The 16,486-nt window shown below is 42.1% G+C and overlaps 1 protein-coding gene across 1 annotated transcript in view; it reads right to left on the bottom strand.

The window, feature by feature from the left end:
• Positions 1 to 6,323: 6,323 nt before the first annotated feature.
• NEU3 (sialidase 3 (membrane sialidase)) overlaps positions 6,324 to 16,486 on the bottom strand; it is a 19,491-nt gene continuing 9,328 nt past the window's right edge. The window contains 1 exon segment of the mRNA XM_011942074.1: positions 6,324 to 8,636. Within this exon segment, the coding sequence (XP_011797464.1) occupies positions 7,557 to 8,636 (1,080 nt within the window). The 3' untranslated portion in view covers positions 6,324 to 7,556.

A 16,486-nucleotide genomic window follows, 5' to 3' on the forward strand; every position in this document is an offset into this window, starting at 1 on the left:
GGGGAAAGGCAGAGACAGGGTTACTGGCTGTAGTCCCAAACAGAATCTATCTCCAACTTGTGACTCAGAGATCTGCCTCATGTCACTTGGCACTAAGTCAGCTTCATCTGCTATCAAGTTCTGTTTACCCCTTAAAATAATCCAGGTTCTCGTTTCTGATTCTATTCCTAGTTGGTGACAACAGAAACTATGTTTAGGATGACTCTGAGTCTTGGAAGCCATCTGATCTGAAGCTTGGGGACACTGGAAAATAATCTCCAGCTAGGTCTGGGCTTCCCAGGAGAGAAACGAATGCATTTCTCCTGGATAAAATGGAAGGGGAAAACCTTTGGTTTGAGAGGCGACTCTAGTGCACGCTAAGACACATTATTACAGTTGCCTCGTCAGCTGTCTCTTACCAGCTGCTGAATGTCCACCATGTTCCAAGGACTTAACAGGCACTATCTCTGCCTCATATCAACCTGCAAGGTAAGCATCGCCCCTCAGTTCTGCCTCTTCTTTGCTGTATGACAAAAACAGAGGTTTTTGTCACACTTACTGGTTGTGTGACATTGGAACATATTGTGTAACCTTGCTGAATCTCAGCTTTTCTAGCTCTAAACAGGCTTGTTGAATTAAGTGAGAGAATGTATAACCCAAAGTACATAGTAGGCAGTTTACAAATGTTATTCCCCTTGAACTCTTCTTCCTATACTGTAATATGCCTGGCCTTGTGATAGGCACAGAGGACAGAGACCCCTTAGACCAAGTCCCTTTCCAACTACTTGGGGCTGAGATTTCCCTCTTCCATACCCAGGCTGGGTTGTTCCTCATAGCAGGGGAGCAAAAGGTCTGGGGCACAGTCAGAAGTTGGTGAAAATCATCAGGTCTTCAGTTGCTAAGGATGGACTGAGGCAAGGCATGATGGCCATCCACCTTGGAGTGCCCTCCTCAGTGGGCCCTGCCTTCTTCCCCTCTTTCTGCATCACTCTCATTTTTAGCATCCAACTGTCAAACCTTGCCAGTGCTGAAGGATAATGGAGATCAAAGGGAGGATGGCAATTTATCTTCTTCCTATTGACACAACACTTCACTGTTTGCTAAATTCTTCTGAGGATTCACTAGCTCATCAGATCTACAGCACTCTCTGGTGAAGGGGCTGGGCAAGGGTTGTGCTCATGATAGAGCCGAATCAACTGGTTCCCAGGAGGGCCAGTGACTTGCACAAAGTCATCCATCAGGTTACTGACAAGCTCTAGGACAAGGACCTTGAACTCCTGGCCCCTCCTAGTCCAGTTCTCTTTCTGTTTTACCCCAATGTCTCTCCTGGTAATGTACTGGTAGGTAATACTGTTCATTAAACTTTAGTATTTAAAGTAATTTCTTGGACAATCTTCATGCGACATCACCAACAGGTTAACAAAGCCTTTAAAGCTCATAGTGATTGGAACCTGCAAACACGCCACTAGAACTTAGCGAAGTTGATCAACCTGTGATTGTGTTGCCTACCACTTAAGATGTGTATGCTGCCTGTTGCATGGCTCTTGCTTCAATTCCAAGAGCAAACTTTCACTTTGGGAGGTACTGTGTCAGTTGCTATCACAATGTTCATTGGTACTTTTGATCAACTTTATACCCTCGTTCCAGAGCTTCAAGAATTCACTACTCCAGACAGATCAATCGTGGGAAAAGAGGGTCAAAATGCTCCATGGTTCATGGCTGACTGGAACAAAATGAGCAACTTCAACACAAGTGCAAAGTTGCTAAAGCTGTCTTCTGATGTATTACATTGTGTGCAAGCTGAGTGGCAATCCAAAGCAACAAATCACCAAAAGGTTTAATGCTCTACTATCTGCCGTCAGGTCTGGAGGTGTCTCTGTCAGTTGATCTAGATCCTGCGCTTGACTTTAAAGAGGCTGCATCATGATTAGCATGCAAAGGCCTTGACTTCAAAATCACATACTTTTGTTTTAAACTTGATGCTGACCCAAGCCTAAGGATGACCCCGTGTGCCTTTATAAGCCAATTTAAACTCATTGCCACATTTTCTGAAATGATATATGTGATATATGTGATAATGCATAGGTTCACTGAGGAAGGTTTCAACCATGCAGCTTTGTTGCCTGGAGTAGGTCATGACATCATGAGGTTCCTGAGGGTTGGAAGATGCCTGATTGAGGAACATGGTGAGGAACTATTTCCTTTCCTCAAAGTATTTAGGCTACAAGGATGTGAGGAATTATCACCCGCTAAGTCCCCAAACCTCTGCATGGCTGTAAATGCATGCAGATGGAAACTGGACACGCCATCCAGGGACTATCAATCAACCAAGGAATCTTTGCCATCACTGCCAGATCATGATATTGATAAAGCAGTCTCAAAGCCACCCCTCAAAAAGGCACTTATAAGCAAAGAGGATGAAGATGGATTACAAACTACATACAATGTAACCAGAGAGGAGGTCAAGGTAGCTTTAACACTCAAGCCAGGCAATGAGCAAGTGGGGATTCTATCAAGGCTTCTTGAGGCGACATAGGCAAGAGAGTGCATGCAAACTAAGGAAAAAAAAAAGTTAACTCCTCATGGCTTACATTTCAGTTCCAGGTAGTGACTAACAGGTTTAGGTACCAATTAATCAAGTTTTCTGTGAGGATGGGTACTTAAATTCTTTCGGTTGAAAGCTATGTATGTATATATAATTCAAGCTAGCTTAAGAAATAAACGCTGGTAGGTCACTGGTTCCCACAATAGTGAAGGACCCTACTGGCTATCATCAGGACTCTTGCCGCCTCTCAACCCATATCAGTTTCTGCCTGGCTCCCTTCTTTTAGTTTTCTGCTGACACAGGCATTCTCCACCAGCCAAAGATGTTTTTCTGTGATTCAGCTTTCCAAAAGTGCTGGGATTGCAGGTATGAACCACCATGCCCAGCCTGAAAGCTTTCCAATAGTGAAATTAAGAGAGCAGACTGACCTACTAACAGAGCTTAAGGAGTTATGCTGAAACATTTCACCAAATTCAGCAGTGCCTTAAACATCTCAATGGAACAAACAAAGTCAAGTAAAAATTAGCAGTTAAGTTAAAGCTATCATTCCACTTGATTTGGCTAGTAATAAATATTCGTGGCCCCTTCAGCTACAAGTTGGGAACAATCTCAAGGTGTTTTGAAAAAAGGTTAAGATACGCAGTGGCAAGCACCAGTATTGGTGTCAGTGGTGACTCTGTACTTCTGGCTCCTCCTCTTAAAAGCTAGTGTATGATATTGTGCTCTGTAACCAGGCATTGTAATCCCCGCTCTGCTTCCCTTAATAGGTAATTATGTTCAAATAACAATGTGTAAAAGTGCAAAGGATTATCATTAGTAAAGTTTCTGAGAGTAAAAGTTCTTATGAGAAACCAAGAAATTGCCTCAAACTAGATATTAGTATAATAATCATCTTACAGTTTAAGAAAAAAGAAACAATAGTCACCAGAATTAAGTTCTTTATTCCTCTTTGTTGTTTCAAAGAATGATGGTAGTTTTTATAGTACAGAGTATTTCTGGTGCTCAGTATCACAAAGCCAAGACATAGAACACATCGAGCCTCAGCAACTCCCTTAGAAGCCTGGAAAAGTTGTAACTATAGAAAATTCAACTGGGGACAAAGGGAAAATACCAGTGAAATGAGAACCCCAAATCAAGGCTTGGCTTGATTAGGCTGCCCACTCTTCTCGAATAGGCCATAAATTTTCCCCACTGCACCTTTTGGGCTGTGATCCTTGGGAAAGGCAGGGACAACCAAGCTTAAGACAGAGAAAGGCCCATCCCAGGAAGTGTATAACTGACCTGGAAGCAGGCCAGAACAGAGAATATACATTGAGGGTGAGTGTTCAGCAGGTTTTGAATGCTACACAATCTACAAAGGGATGCAACATCCTTCTCCCTACAGCGGAAGTCCCCCTGGCCTTCTCAATTAGCTCCAGAGGCCAAGGATCATTGACTCATTCATTCATTCAGTGTATCTTTACTGCTGGCTACTCTGTTTCAGGCCCTATGCTGGGTGCACAGGACAAAGAGAGGAATCAGACATAGTCCTTACCTTCAGGGAATTCAGAATATGATAGAAAAAAAGCTTATACTTTTAGATAAGCCACTGTGATTCAAGGTAAAAAGGACACAGTGAGGAGTCAGTCAAGGAGTTCACAGCCTAGCAGAGGCCTAGAGGGCACAATATAGACAATAATACATGGCAGCCTATGGTAAGGACCAAAGGGAGGCCCAGACTGTGAATTCTGGCACCGCAGAGACAGATGCGTGGCCTACTGAAGAGGTGGATTATGGCCTACTCGAGAAGAGTGAGAAGCCTAATCTGGCGAAAGTGAGATATCAATTTCTACTGCCCTGGGGAGGAGGCTGTGCAGCCTCAGGTTGACCTTTGTGGGTCCTTTGGGCTACCCAACAGGCAGGGTGAAAAACCTCTTACCCATGGCTGAAGCTGCTTGATGTCCTGTGAATATCTGAGGGGAGACTGGTGACCAGGGGAAACAAGTCCAAATTAAGTACCCAGACAATGGCCTGAGGTGAATAGTAAGAACATGAACACAGCCAGTAGGCTGTGTCGGGAGGAGGCTGGCCTGGGTATATACCAGCAGCAGGAGGCCCCTACCCATGCTTCCTGCACTCTCAGTGTTGGGCCATGTGTGCTGGAAGGATCCATTCTAAGAGTCCAAGGAACAGGAAGGGGGTTCCTGAGGGCAAAGGACCGAGGCCTATGTAGTCCTCTCTACATGCCTGTAGACAGGCCACCCGTCTGTTTTCCTCTTTTCTTCACAGCTGCTACCACCTGCCCTGTCTTTTCCACCCTGTCAATCTGAGTGGCTGAAATGGGTTCACTTAGGGTACCAGTATCATGGAATAGCGCCCAGGTTGGGTAATGGGCACAGAGTTGGAGTGTCTATAGCTGTCTTTGTTGGTCATCTGGAACTTGGACAAGTTAAGCCAGCTTAAAGTTGCAGTGTTGGGTTAGGACCTTCTCCACAAGCTAAGTGCCAGCCTGTGCAGGTCTCTCTTCCTTTCCACAGGTTTCAGGGAACAGTTCCAGCCTGTTGTCATTTCTTCTTCACAGCAGCGACCACCTACATCATCTCTCCAGCCTAGGCCTTGTGTCTGTGACACTTTTTCTTCCTAAGGTGCCAGGACTCTTCTGATCTGTTCTTTTTCTTCACAGCTGCCATCACCCACTCTGTTCCTCTCTCAAGTCCTTATTCTGGATTTCCCCTGTTCCCAATCCCCTTTTCTTACTATTCCTGAGATAAGCACATAGGCCTGCCCCAATTAAAGAGTTTCGATGCTAGTCATTAAAGAGAAAAAACATGAGGTAGGGGGAAGAAGTAAGAGGAGGGCAATTTAGAGATGGACCTCTTATGAGTACTGGTATTAGACATCTCTGGGTCACAATGGCACAGGACCAAGGTCCCTGTCTTGACTCCCTTCTTGAGTAGTACTAAAGAAGTTGATATTCTCATTCTTTTCATCCTTTAGCCCTGGTTGTAGGACTTGGCCATCCTCCCTATTCCTATCCACTTGCAGTATAGTGTTTAGGAAAGCTTTGCTTAACAAGGAGTTTCTACCACTTAGGAGGGGGCTGCCCTTTTAATCCTCTCCCCTTCCCCAATTCCTCCCTGCACCAATCCTGCCCATCCCTAGACCACCACTACCCTCCACCTGTCAACTTGACAGAGGTTTTCCCTGACACTAGGCCTCATATAAGGAAGTAAAGTGCGCATTATTTCACCCAACAGCTGGAAGGTCCTACATGTCAGGCTAAATGTAAACATCTTTACATTATAATAGGCAATAGGGAACCACAAATGATTTAGAGCCAAGGAATGGCAGTAGAAAGTACCTGTATTAGGCACTTAAGAAATATTTAGATAAATGTATACATGAGTGAATAAATAATTGTGTATTGGGAAGATTACCTTGGCAAAGGTAGGAGAGGCTAAGGGGATTTTTAAAAGCCACTCTAAGTCATGGCTTAAGCAATCTGCTAAAGTAGGTAAAGTTAATCTCGACTTTCATCCTGTAGGACTCTCTCTACAAAGCTAGTGCAACAGTAGCCCCTAGCTCCTAGGCTATATTTCATGACTAAGACTTGTTCTCTGTGGTTATTATACAACACCAAATATATTTAGTTGATAACAGTTTAAGCATTAGCCTCCTAAAATAGGTACAAAAAAACAAACCTCTCATGATAGAATTTCTGTTGCAAGAACAGGCTATGGGGGAAACAATCTAAGATAGGAACAACCAACATGGTATCATCTAAGAGACTCAGCATGGACTAAGTTCAGCATGAAAATCATTAGACAAAAAGGCATCCCTATTTCACAAGTAGTGATTTCCATGGGCCTATACAAATAGGCCTGATTCTGAGATTTGGGGGTCCAGAGATCTTCCTAATGGTGAAGATCTTCTCACAGGTAAAGGAGTAGCTGGGCCAGGACAATATCCTGAGAAAAAACAAAACAAAACAAAAACAAACCCAGAAGCCTGGACAAGCCTTGGACAGACGACTCCAGGCACACTGAAGATGCAACTAAGAAAATTACATCAGGAGCTACCATCACCCCAACATATAGCCCAATATCTACAAACTCTCCCACCAGCTATATTTATTTTCTTGAATTTTCTCCCTCTTCTAGCCCCATAAACTGGTGAACTCCTTGAGGGCAGAGACTGTGGGAAAATCTGTCCAGTGTTTTAAAGTCCTAATCCATGTCCTTTTCCCATCGGGAACATCCTAATAAGTGAACTTAAGCCCATCCTTCATCAGGGTAATGCCACCAGAAGATACACTGCCACCAGAATAATACACACTATTATCCAGTACTACTGGCATTGAGATTCTCATTGTCCTCCCTAGAAAATGATGTTTCTGGATGAGGAAGAGAAGGTAAGCAGAACTACAAAGCTATAGAAGGTAGGAGACTTCATGATTCTTCTGTTTTGCTTAATTCCTCTAGGATAGAGTGTCTACAGAGCTCTGACCATTATTAGAAGGGTGTGGATATTTTTGTTATTAAAAATGGAACAAATCATATAGCTCTAGTCTTCCTTCCTGCCACGACACCTGCCTGTAACCTCACACTTGGATGAGGGGTAAGTCATGTGAAAAGATAAGTCCTCTGATTTCCGTTTTGACATCAGAGTCTTCTATACAGCCAGGACTTACTGACCATGAAGGATGCAGGCACTATGCTTCTCCTAGGGATGAGAAGATGAGAAATCTTAGAACCAACACTCTCATTTTACAGATGGAAACCTGAGGTCCAGAGAGTTCAGGTGACACATCCAAGGTCCAAAAGCAAGCCAGTGGCAGAGCCAGAACCACATCCTGGTCTTCCAACTCCTAGTTCAGTGCTCTTTCCACTGCAGTAGCTAAGGCAACATTTTCTTTTTGCTCTTTGGAGGGGGAGAAGTGAAAAAAGGTAGGGAACAGAATATTAAGTTTTTTGATTCTCTGTAGACTTCAGTAGCTTCTGTTAACCTGGCTGTAACTGCCATTTGCATCTATGGAAATTGGGTCCTAAGCCAATTAATTGCTTTTGAATTGGCTTGGGTTCCTACCAGGGCTGGTGCAGTTCCCCTGCAGGTGGCTCAGGATCTCCCGGTCTGTAAACAGGCGGAAGGCAATCTGCTCACACTCTCGCTTGGTCCCACATTCAAACAAACACCCAAACAAGCCCTCCTCCTCCAGAGCAGCCAGATCAGAGTAGCCACAGGGCCCACAGTGCAAGATCCAGGGGCGGGACCAGCAGGCAGCCTCCAAGGGGGTCTGGTTGAGATAGATACCTAGGTCAACCCTCCGTTTCCTACTGGTTGGGTGTGAGTACAAGAGCCATGATTCTGACGGTATTGTAGCTTCCTCCTCCAGCCTCCGTGAACTGCCTGGACAGCTTTGCTGAATGGTGGGTACATCTTTGCTATTAGAGTCCTGGCACCTATGCGGGATCTCCAGGGGCCGGAAACTTACCACACTCCCTTGGCAACCATGTGGGGGCTCACAGAGCTGTCGACTCAGGGCCAGCCTCTGAAAGTCTTCACCATGGTCAGTGCTGAGAGCCTCTGCCCGGCACCTGTTTGGTGTCCGGGCACTGCAATATAGCACAGGGTGGCCAGCCCTCCCAGTCACCTCTGCCACTTCGCATTCTACTGTAACCATAGGCCTAATGAGTCTCCCATGGTGCCATGTGACCCCTAGGTCATCACTATAGATCATCAGAGAATGAGGCCTGGTTTTACATGGTAGCTGGAAGCAAAAGAACCAGGAAGGGATGTAGTAGGTATACGCAGGGATGATGAGTCTCCCTGACTGCAGCTGGATGCCATGACCTGGGCCCACAGCAAATGTGGCCCAGTGCTTCAGCTCTGAGCCAATGACCTCCTCAGTCAAGTCCCTCACCTCACTCCATGAACATCCAGCATCCTGACTGCAGATGAAGCAAAGGCGGGCAGCATTCCTGCCTGACACAATCTGTTGACGCTCTGTGACATGGCCCTGCACACAGATGAAGAACAGGAACACACAACCATTCTTCCGTTCCCATACAGGACAGGGGTTCATGGTCCGATGCCCAGGTAGTGTGGCTTCCATCAGTGGCTTCAGGGGCCCCCACTAGACAAGGAGAAGGGAGAAAGTAGGAGTGAGATACTAATAGGAAAACGTGAAGCTCATTAAAAGTATCAGTATTTTTCATAAATAAGAAATGATATTGAAATCTATAAAATCATGAAGGCCTGATTACTCACTAAATTCTCAAATATTACAGGATAACTTACAAAGCTGGAAAGAGACAATGCTAAATGTTGTACAAGCTGTCTCCTCTGTCTGGAATGCTCTTCCTCATTTCATCTAGATTTCCAAATCATCCTCCATACCCAACTCAAAAGTCACCTCCTTTATAAAGCCTTCCATGAAACTCACTCTCCTCCCCTAATAAATTTATTGTATAACATTGTAACTTTTTGTGACTGTCTTCCTTTTCTAGACTATGAGCCTTCTGAGGGCTTATACTATTAGTTACTAATATTGATTCTCCAGCACCTGGTACATAATAGGAGCTAAATATTTTTACAAAGAAAGAAAGAAAAAAAAAAAAAGAAAAGGAAAGAAAAGGAAAGGAAAGAAAGAAAAGGAAGAGAAGAAAAGCAAGGCAGACAAATAGGGAAATTTTAGGCAAATAAAGGGAAATTTAAGACAAATTTTTTTCCTTCCGGTACTACACTGGGAAGGCAATTCATAACTTTTGTTGAAAGCTCAAGCATAGATTCAGAGACACCTAGTTCAAACCATGCTTTCATCACTTATTTTGTGACTATGGGCAAGTTGCTTAATCTCACTTTACCTCAATTCCTTCATCAGTTAAATGGAAAGTTTAATAACATCCTCACAAAGGACTTACTATAAGGACACAATGAGATAATGCCTAATCAGACATATTGCAAATAAAGAAAGAAAGATCTAATCTCCCTAACATATTTTCAAAACAATAGTAGAAATTGGTAAGACAATTTCCAGGAACCCAACAGAAATGGGCAAAGAGCAAGATCAGACAACTTACAGAAAGAGAAAAAAAAGTTCAGCTTCACTCATAAGAGAGAAATGCAAATTAAGACTAAACTGACAATGGCCAGGCACAGTGGCTTATGCTGTAATCCCAGCACGTTAGGATAGCTTGAGCCCAGGAGTTCGAGACCAGTCTGGGCAACATGGCAAAATCCCATCTCTAAAAATAAAAATAAAACAAAATAACTAAATTGATATAACATTTTACATCTGTTAAATTAGCAAAATCATAAAGTTTGACAATACTGTGTTGGCAAATGTCAAGAAACTGGCACTTTCATATATGGATTGAAGGGCAAATAGTTCAACCTGTACGTAGGACATATATCAAAATTACAAATAACATTTATCCTTTCCCATCATGCCCAATTCTGGGAAGTCATCCTAAGATATATCTGCTCATCAAATTAAGTATGTATAAGATTATTCAAATGCAGCATTACTTGAAGTAGCAGAATACTACAAACAACTCAAATATTCATCAATAGAGGATGGGTGAAATGAACATGCAATACATGGGGTAAAACCTTTTTTCCATGTATAGTGATATGGAAAGATTTCCATAATTTTTTTTTTTTTTTTGAGATGGAGTCTCTCTTTCTGTCAACCAGGCTGCAGTGCAGTGGTGCAATCTCAGCTCACTGCAATCTCTGCCTTCCAGGTTCAAGCGGTTCTTATGCCTCAACCTTCTGAGTATATGGGATTACAGGCTTGCACCATCACGTCCAGCTAATTTTTCTATTTTTAGTAGAGACGAGGTTTTGACATGTTGGCCAGGCTGGTTGGTCTGAAACTCCTGACCTCAGGTGATCCACCTGCCTCGGCCTCCCAAAATGCTGGGATTACAGGTGTGAGCCACCGCGCCTGGCCTGATTTTTGTAATATATTCTTAAACAAAGAAAGCAAAATACACAATAGTGTATGTAGGATGCTTTTTGCATCAGAAACGTGGAGGAAAGGGACTTCTGGTTACAGCAAACTAAATAATTGAACCAATCCTTCCACTGAGAACTTGAAAAAATAGATAAAACATTTAAACAAAAACAAAATATCTGAAAGCACCAGAGAGCAGAGAGCAAACATGAGAATGAAGAATTACACGCTAAGTTCATTCAGAGAGGTTGGCTGGTCCCTTTTCCCCTTAGGGCATCCTACTAATTCTCAAAGAAGTAACTGAAAGGCTGAGAAGCTGAGCAAGTCATTTGACAACCTTATGGAGTAGGAGGACAAAACTTGAAAGCCTGGTAAACTGTCATGTAATTTGAGATGGAACCTTAAAGGGCCAAATCCAAGGAATAAGGATGGAACTGAGGCAGAATAGCCCTTAAAACCATCACTTGAGAAAACTGGCTGACATTACCTACTGAGGTAGAACGTACACATACCACATGAACCAGTGATTCCACTCCTAGCTACATACCCAACAAAATGTATGCCTGCAGTACCAAAAACATGTATAAGAATATTCATAGCAGTATAGTCTATACTTATAATAACTAACCCAAGTATCCAACAACAGTAAAATGGATCACTTAATTGTGGTATGTTCATCCGATAGAATACTATGTAACAATGAAAAACAAATTAGGGTTACACACAACAATTTGGATAAATCTCAAGAATACTGAACAAAAAAAGCCAGACCAAAAGACTACATAGATTAAAAAAAGCAAAACTAAACTCTAGGGCTATAAATCAACTTAATATAATTAACTTCTCCTTTGGGAAGAAGGGCGGGGCCATAAGAGAAACTTCTCAGATGCTGACAACATTCTATTTCTTGGACTATTAGTTCTATATATGATGAGTCCACAAGTGTTGGCTTTGTCATAACTCACTGAGCTGACACTTATGTTTTGTGCATTTCACATTTATGTTTTATGTTTTCTGCATATGTTATCACTTCACAGTTTTAAAAGTTTTTAAAAGGGCAATTAAGAGTACATACTTGTTTTGCTTTGCTTCTGTATGAAGCAGCACTGAAAAGATAACAAGAAACAATAGTGATTGCCTATAAGAGATAGGGGAATGGAAATGAGAAATATATCTTTTTATACTATTTTTATTTTTCAGCCATATGAAATGTATTAACTACCTAAAACAAAAAATAAATTTAAAAAATTAATTTCTCTATAAATGGACAAAACAGATTAAGCAGGCTCAGATCATAGACTCTCAGAGCCATTTGCCTGAGGCCAGGAGTTTGAGATCAACTTGGGCAACATAGTGGGTCCTTATCTCTACAAAGCATTTTTTTTTTTTTTTTTTTTTACATTATCTGGGCCTGGTGGTAAGTACCTGAAGTCCTATCTACTTGGGAGGCTGAGGCAGGAGAATCAATTAAGCCCAGGAGTTTGAGGCAGCAGTGAGCTATGATCAATCACTGCACTCCCCCCTAGGTAACAGAGCAAGACCCTGTTTCAAAAACAAAAAAGAAAACTAAGCCATAATGGACCATAAGGGTTATCTAGTGCTAACTCCCATTCCATAGAAGAGATCCCTCGCAGTCTTCTGGATAAAAAACCATTCCGTCCTTGAACTACGCCAGTTCAAAAGGGAATTCAAGATCTCTGGGACAGCAGCCCATTCTATACCAGAGTACCCTAAGCACACTAAACATGCCAGAGATAAGTGATCAAGTCAGCTTACTTATTAAGCGGTCTAGTTTTTGGGAAGTCAGAAGTTTAGTCATCCTTAGTGGTTGAGAGGAGAAAATAATTTGAGCCAGATATATCTAACATATAGTTGACATGAAGGTGGAAGAAAGAGTAAACAAAGCATGAAAGCCTTGGAATCTAAGATGATCTCAACTAGCTGGAGCAATGGGACATATAAAACAAGCTGAGGCTTGACAGAGGTAAAACAGGTTGTGGTTTAAAAATGTGCATGGGGAAAACTGATTAAAGAACAAATGTAGGCCAGGTGCTGTGGCTTATGCCTGTAATCGCAATACTTTGGGAGGCCAAGGTGGGTGGATCACTTGAGGTCAAGAGTTTGAGACCAGGCTGGTCAACATGGTGAAACCCTGTCTCTACTAAAAATACACACAAGAAAATGAGCCAGGCATGGTGGCACACGCTTGTAGTCCCAGCTACTTGGGAGGCTGTGGCAGGAGAATCGCTTTAATCCAGGAGGCAGAGGTTGCAGTGAGCCAAGATCACACCACTGCACTCCAGCCTGGGTGATGGAGTAAGACTCCATCTCAAAAAAAAGAAAACGTAAAACAAGAACAAATGTAATGGTCAACAAGCATATGAAAACATGTTCAGCATCACTAATTAATGGGGAAATGCAACTAAAAACCACAATGAGGTATCCCCCTCACACCTATTTGGACAGCTACCACACACATACACCAGAAAATAACAAATGTTGGTGAGGATGTGGAAAACTAGAACCATTGTGTACTGTTGGTAGGAATATAAAATGGTGTAGCTACTATGGAAAATGGCATGACAGTTTCTCATTACATACAAAATTATCAAATGATCCAGCAATTCCACTTCTGTATTTACGTCCAAAAGATTTAAAAGCAAGGTCTCAAAGAGATATTTTCACACCCTTATTCATAGCAATGTTATTCACAATACCCAACAGGGAAAAGCAACCAAAGTATCCCTCAGGAGATGAAGGGAGCCCGGGCAACATATAGAAACCCCGATTTCTACAAAAATAAGATAAATTAGCTGGGTATGGTGGCATACACTTGAAGTCCCAGCTATTCAGGAGGCTGAGGATTGCTTGAGCCTAGGAGTTCGAGGTTGCAGAACCATGATCACGCCACTGCACTCCAGCCTGGGCAACAAAGTGAGACCCTGCCTCAAAAAAAAAAAAGAATGAATAAACAAAATGTGGTATATACATACAATGATATATTATTCAGCCTTAAATAGGAAGGAAATTCTGATACATGCTACAACATGGATGAAACTTGAGGACACAAGTGAAATAAGCCATCACAAAAAGACAAACACTATACAATTCCACTTATATGAGATATCCAGAGTAGTCAAAATTATAGAAACAGAAAGTAGATTAGTGGTTGCCAGGGACTGAGGAGGGAGAAATGGGGAGCTGTTTAATGGGTGTAGACTTTCAGTTTTGAAAAATCAAAAGTTCTGAAGATTGGTTGCACAATTTGAATATACCTGGCACTAATGAACTATACATTTAAAAATGGTTAGGATGGTAAAATTTATGTTAGATATATTTTACTACAATTAATTTTTTTTTTAAAAAAAGAGAACAATAAATGTGAAAAAGACTTGGAGGTTTTGGCTGACCATCTACTCTACATAGTCTACACAGTCTACACAATCTACATAGTCAATTGTGCTATGTAGCTACCAAGAAAGTGCTATTTTACCTTCAATTGCATTAAAGGGAATACAAGATAGGATAGCTCACCTCATTGCTGAGCTGGTTGGTCTACCCTTGGAGTCCCACGTTCAGTTCCGAGTATCCTACTTTAAAAAAGGACACTGCCATCTCAGACCGGATCCCAAGGACAGTAATCATACTTTTCAAGGGAACAGAAACCAAATCAGGACTGTGCCCTAAGAAGTTACAGAAAGAACTGAAGTTGTTTAGCCCAGAAAACAGAATACTCAGAGGGCATGAATGCAGCTTTCAGGTACTTCAGAGAGTAGTTCTCTGAAAAAGAGATTGTATCTACATTTTGTATAGATTGACTGCCCCAGAAGGCAGAACAAACCAATGGGTAGTTATAGAGAAGTAGAGATCATCTCATTCACACACAAAAAACAGCTGCCACAGCAATCAGGTGCTCATTTGAAGAGTTGTGCAAGGAGACCCTTAATGGAAAATGACAAATGTTTAGTTCTTACTATGTGGTATCTCTTATTAACTATATGTTGCAGATGATGAAACAGAGAAGGGTCAAGTCTCCAAGTCACAAAGTCAATAAATGATAGGTCTTGACTGACTCCAAAGCCATGCTCTTAACCACTAGGATTTTAGTAACTACCAATAGAATACAGATTTCTATATTGGGAAAGAAGTTGGGCTCATGATTCTTCTAACTTCAAGATTTTACAATTAAATAAATCAAAGAATGAAATAGAGAATGAATTAAAGGGGACATGTTTGTGAATGTGTATGACTACTGAGTAATGGAGTTATGCAACAGTTGTGGTCTGATAAAAAATGCTTGCTTGGCTCAGTGGCACCTGCCTGTAGTTGTGGCTACTCAGGAAGCTTAGGCAAGAAGATTGCTTGAGGCCAGGAGTTTGAGGCTGTAGTATGCAATGATCACACCTATGAATAGCCACTGCACTCCTGCCTGGGCAACACAGAGAGGGCTTATCTCTAGACAGACAGACAGACAGACAGACAAACAGACAGATAGTTAAAACTTAAAAGGCTGGGCACAGTGGTGTGCACCTGTAGTCCTAGCTACTCAGGAGGCTGAGACAGGAAAATTGTTTGAGCCAGGAGTTCAAGACCAGCCTAGGCAACATAGAAGTTGTATCTAAAAAAATAGTATTTTAAAAAAATGCTTAACAGCCTACTGTCTTGATCAAAAACAGTGCAACATGACCGATGACCACAGGTAATGCTTGTCCTAGAAGAAAGGAAAGAGCTAGAATCCCAAGTTCTACTGGGCTGTAGGGCTGGGCCTCTGTGGAGGCTAGTTATACATGCAGAAGTCTGGTCCTGGGAGGCCATGAGAAAGACTCATGACAAGATAAGGTGAAAGAGTAGGAACCGAAAATCCCACAAAATAAAAAACTTCACCAAGAGAAATGTGAGCCAATGTCATCAAAAGCAAAGATAGGGATTGATGGCAAGGTCCATGTTCAAGCAGAATAGCATTTGCACTGTGTACTTTAACAGCAGAAGGTTATCTGCTATGGATATGAAGATTTAACGGTCAGATTTGAGGCATCTGTAGGTAAAAAAGCAGGGTAGGTTAGGAGTACTAAAGCACCTACTATATAGATATAGAGAGATGACATGGTTATATATTTTTTTACAAAAGACTCTCAAAACCATTGTCTCATTTGTCTCACTTAAGCTAGCCCTGGGAGAGAGGAAAGCAACAATAAGGAATACAGGTATATGTGATTTATTGCACTTTGCTCTACTGCATTTCTCAGATACTGTCTTTATAAACCGAAGGTTTGTGGCAACCCTGAAGTGAGCATGTGCTCACTTTATGTCTTTGTCATGTTTCAGTTAATTCTCACAATATCTCAAACATTGTCATTATTATTATATCTGTTATGGTGATCTTTCATCAGTGATCTTTAATGTTATTACTGTAATTGTTTTGGAGTATGACAACTGTGCCCATATTACATGGTGAACTTGATAAATGCTGTATGTGTTCTGACTGCTCCACCAACCGTTCTCTCATCTCTCTCCCTCTCCTTCAGCCTATTCCCTGAAACACAACAATATTGAAATTAGGCCAATTAGTAACCCCATAATGGCCTCTAAGTGTTCAAGTAAAAGGAAGAGTCCCCCATCTTTCACTTTAAATCAAAGCTAGAAATGATTAAACTTAGGAGGAAGGCATGTTGAAAGCCAAGACAGGCTGAAAGTTAGGCCTCTTGTGCCAAACAGCCAAGTTGTAAATGCAAAGAAAAAATTCTTTTTTTTTTTGAAACAGAGTCTCCCTCTGTTGCCCAGGCTGGATTGCAGTGGCTCGATCTCTGCTCATTGCAACCTCCGCCTCCTGGGTTCAAGCTATTCTCCTGCCTCAGCCTCCTGACTAGCTGGGATTATAGGCATGCACCACCATGCCTGGTTAATTTTTTTTTTTTGTATTTTTAGTAAAGATGGGGTTTCAGCATGTTGGTCGGGCTGGTCTCGATCTCCTGACCTCGTGATCCGCCCGTCTCGGCCTCCCAAAGTGCTGGGATTACAGGCTTGCA

This window comes from Colobus angolensis, unplaced genomic scaffold (assembly GCF_000951035.1).
Source record: "Colobus angolensis palliatus isolate OR3802 unplaced genomic scaffold, Cang.pa_1.0 Scaffold205, whole genome shotgun sequence".
Taxonomy (NCBI): Eukaryota; Metazoa; Chordata; class Mammalia; order Primates; family Cercopithecidae; genus Colobus; species Colobus angolensis.